Source organism: Sinocyclocheilus grahami, unplaced genomic scaffold, assembly GCF_001515645.1.
Source record: "Sinocyclocheilus grahami isolate Dianchi unplaced genomic scaffold, SAMN03320097.WGS_v1.1 scaffold9018.1, whole genome shotgun sequence".
Taxonomy (NCBI): Eukaryota; Metazoa; Chordata; class Actinopteri; order Cypriniformes; family Cyprinidae; genus Sinocyclocheilus; species Sinocyclocheilus grahami.
This window is the reverse complement of record NW_015512350.1, coordinates 1-2,740: the sequence shown is the minus strand read 5'-3', so window position 1 is coordinate 2,740 and position 2,740 is coordinate 1. Positions and strand designations below refer to the sequence as shown.

Sequence of the window (2,740 nt, the reverse complement as noted above, 5' to 3'; positions counted from 1 at the left end):
GCAGACGGACCTGTGCCCGCTCAAAAATTCCTCTCGCGAGTTTGAGCGAGGACACGGGCGTCACCCCGCGTCGTTATTTTCCTTACTCATCAGTTTAAGGCATGAGACGCCGAGTGCTGCGCTCGCGGAGGTCTTCCCGCGCGCCCTGCTTCTGCGCGACGGTGAGGAGCGAGCGATAACCGCGCAGTGCGCCCGCGGGCCACCGATGACACCCGGCACTCCTCCTCACACACACACACACACACACACCACACGAGTGCACTTAATAGTGTGCGGAGCGAGAAAACGCCTCGCTTGTGGCTCCAGCGCGGTCCTCGGCCGGTGCATTGTGGGATAGGCCGTGACGTCACCGCGTCTGCTGTCTGGAGGCGGAGCTTAGCGCTTCTGTCTGTAGTTAGTTCCTCTGATGCTGCTGTGATAGTTTAACACACTGGGTGGTCCTCTAGATGTGCTTGCTGTGCTGAGCTGATGTAGGAAGTGTAGTTAGAGGAATACAGGAATCAGCAGATGGAGGTGGTCAGAAGCGTTCAGCATCAAAGACTCGATGCAAGGGTTTCACGGAGACAAAGCAATTGTTAGAAAGAGTGACAGAGTTCAAATATCTTGGATTCATCTTTGATGAGAAGTTAACTTGGAGGAGACATATTAAGAATGCAGTCCAGAGCACTTAGAGTCTGCTGTGGAGCAATAAGAGCACCTCCTCTAGATGATACACGGCTCTCGCGTTTTCTCGTGCTCCGCGTGTATTTCGACCCTTTCCGCTTTCCGTCACGCAGCGCTTAGCCCCGCCCACATGCATGTACGTAACGCGTGCGTGCTGCGCTCCGCACAGAATCCACACAAGCGCAGATATGGCGGATCTCTCTCTGGACGAGGTGATTCGTCGACGCAGTTTTAACGCTAGAGGAGTCAGCAAGAGGTACATCTGTTCAGATTCTTCGAACGGCGTTCATTTAAACCGCCGGGGCGTTTTAGCGTTATTCTGTCGTTATACACACAGTCGTGTAGCTCCTGGTGCTGAGCGCGATGTCCCGCCTCCTCTCGCCGCTGATTGGTTAATACGGCCGTTTGAGCCTTCTCATTGGCTGACGCGCGTGATTCGTGGCGTCCTGCGCGTTTCTGGTCGCTTTAACAAACAAACCTCGTACATTACATTCCTTTAATTCCTGCCTACCTTTCACCTTATCCACACAAACTAGAGCGCGTTTGTTATTAGCACGCGAGTGCCCTCAGTGACTGATCGATGTATCGACCGATATCCGAGAGAATACCAGTGCTTTTGATTTAGATGCTTGCACTGTAAATATATATATATATATACACATGTAATGTACAATGCCGTTTTTCACCGTGTATAGTGTGGGTATGTATGCATCTATACCAGTTCTGTTGGTCTTTGTGTAACTCCGCTGTTGTCCCTCCCACAGGCCCATATATGGCAGAGGGGCGGGGCCAGTGGGCGGGGCTTTCGATGCCCGTCAGATGATTGGCAGCGGTGACGTCAGACAGCGGCTGGGAGTGGGCGGAGCTACAGCAGGTAAGCGCCCTAGCTCGGGTTTACTCTGGGCTCTGTCTCGTTGTTCATCGCTCTGTCCGTGCAGCGTTTCAGGTGAAGGACGCGCGAGAGAAGCTGGGGCAGAAGGACGCTCGGTTCCGGATCCGGGGGCGAGGGGGCGGAGCTGGAGCCGGAGCCGGAGCCGTACAGGACGCGCGGCAGCTGCTAAACTCACGCAAGCAGCAGCAGGCTCCGCCTCCGAGCGCCACGCCCGTCAAACCCATGGGAATCCCTCACGTCCAGATCCACAACACCGGCCCCGTCTCCGCCGGGCCCCGGCCCCAGAGCGCCAGGATGGGCGTGGCCCTGCAGCCGGGGGGCGGGATCACGACGGTAGTGGACGCGCGCGATAGGTTGAGCTTGAAGAGGAGCGTCCCGACGACGTCCAATCAGAGCGCGGCGTTTTTGAAGATCACCAAAACCATCCAGGTGAGCGGATAGATGAGCGCCGCTTGTTACTAGGGCTGGGTATCGGTCGCGATTTTTCGATACTGATACCTTGACTTCGATACCGGTTCCTGAACGACACTTTTTTTCGATACCAACTAATATTACCACCCAAGCAAACTAAAACATTTCTTAATCAGTGTTTTCTATCGGAATAAGCGCTTGCGTTCAGTCAATAAAGATCGAATAGTTCTTAATGTGTTTGAGAAGTGAGAAAGACCACACCAAAGACGTAAACAATAACAAAGGCGTTGGAACGCTACTGCGCATGTCTGGTCCTGAAGCATTTCCGGTAGCGCCATTTTTAAATCTCAGATCCATCAAAACAATCCTGTACTTTTAAAGAACCTCGCTACTGAGAAATGTCATGTAGCTTTTCTGCTGCGAAACTATTTTACTGATAAATTCGCGGTGCAGCGCTGACAAGAAGTCTCTGTCTTGAGCAATGCGTAAATCCGGCCCTGTTAGACGGCAATCGGAAGTTATTACAAACACTCGATGGTGGTTTGAAGTGAGTTTTGAGTAAAAGCGGAATATAAATCTTATTTATGGTCTTATGTAGCATGATGCTACAGTTTAAATGGTCACATAACCCGCGCTTTCGGTCTATATACTGCTGGTGTTACAGTACCACGAGAGCTAAAGAGAGCAGACTGCTCCGTGCGCTTCGCTCTCGCGGATGATCGATCTGTACCGCGCCTCTAGTCGAACACACCGGCTAGTGCTGCAGGATTATTG

At 52.6% G+C, this 2,740-nt stretch overlaps 1 protein-coding gene across 1 annotated transcript; it reads left to right on the top strand.

Moving 5' to 3' along the window:
- Nucleotides 1-704: 704 nt before the first annotated feature.
- Nucleotides 705-2,015, top strand: LOC107578134 (polymerase delta-interacting protein 3-like). The gene is made up of 3 exons (XM_016264121.1): nucleotides 705-919; nucleotides 1,428-1,537; nucleotides 1,602-2,015. The coding sequence occupies exons 1-3, from the start codon at nucleotides 798-800 to the stop codon at nucleotides 1,994-1,996; spliced, it is 627 nt and encodes a 208-aa protein (XP_016119607.1). The 5' UTR covers nucleotides 705-797; the 3' UTR covers nucleotides 1,997-2,015.
- Nucleotides 2,016-2,740: the final 725 nt, after the last annotated feature.

Excerpts from the sequence above, each read along its gene's own strand:
- LOC107578134 (XM_016264121.1), top strand. The coding sequence starts at position 798 with ATGTACGTAACGCGTGCGTGCTGCGCTCCGCACAGAATCCACACAAGC. Across the intron at positions 920-1,427 it reads GCTAGAGGAGTCAGCAAGAG|GCCCATATATGGCAGAGGGG; the intron begins GTACATCTGTTC and ends TCCCTCCCACAG. Across the intron at positions 1,538-1,601 it reads AGTGGGCGGAGCTACAGCAG|CGTTTCAGGTGAAGGACGCG; the intron begins GTAAGCGCCCTA and ends CTGTCCGTGCAG.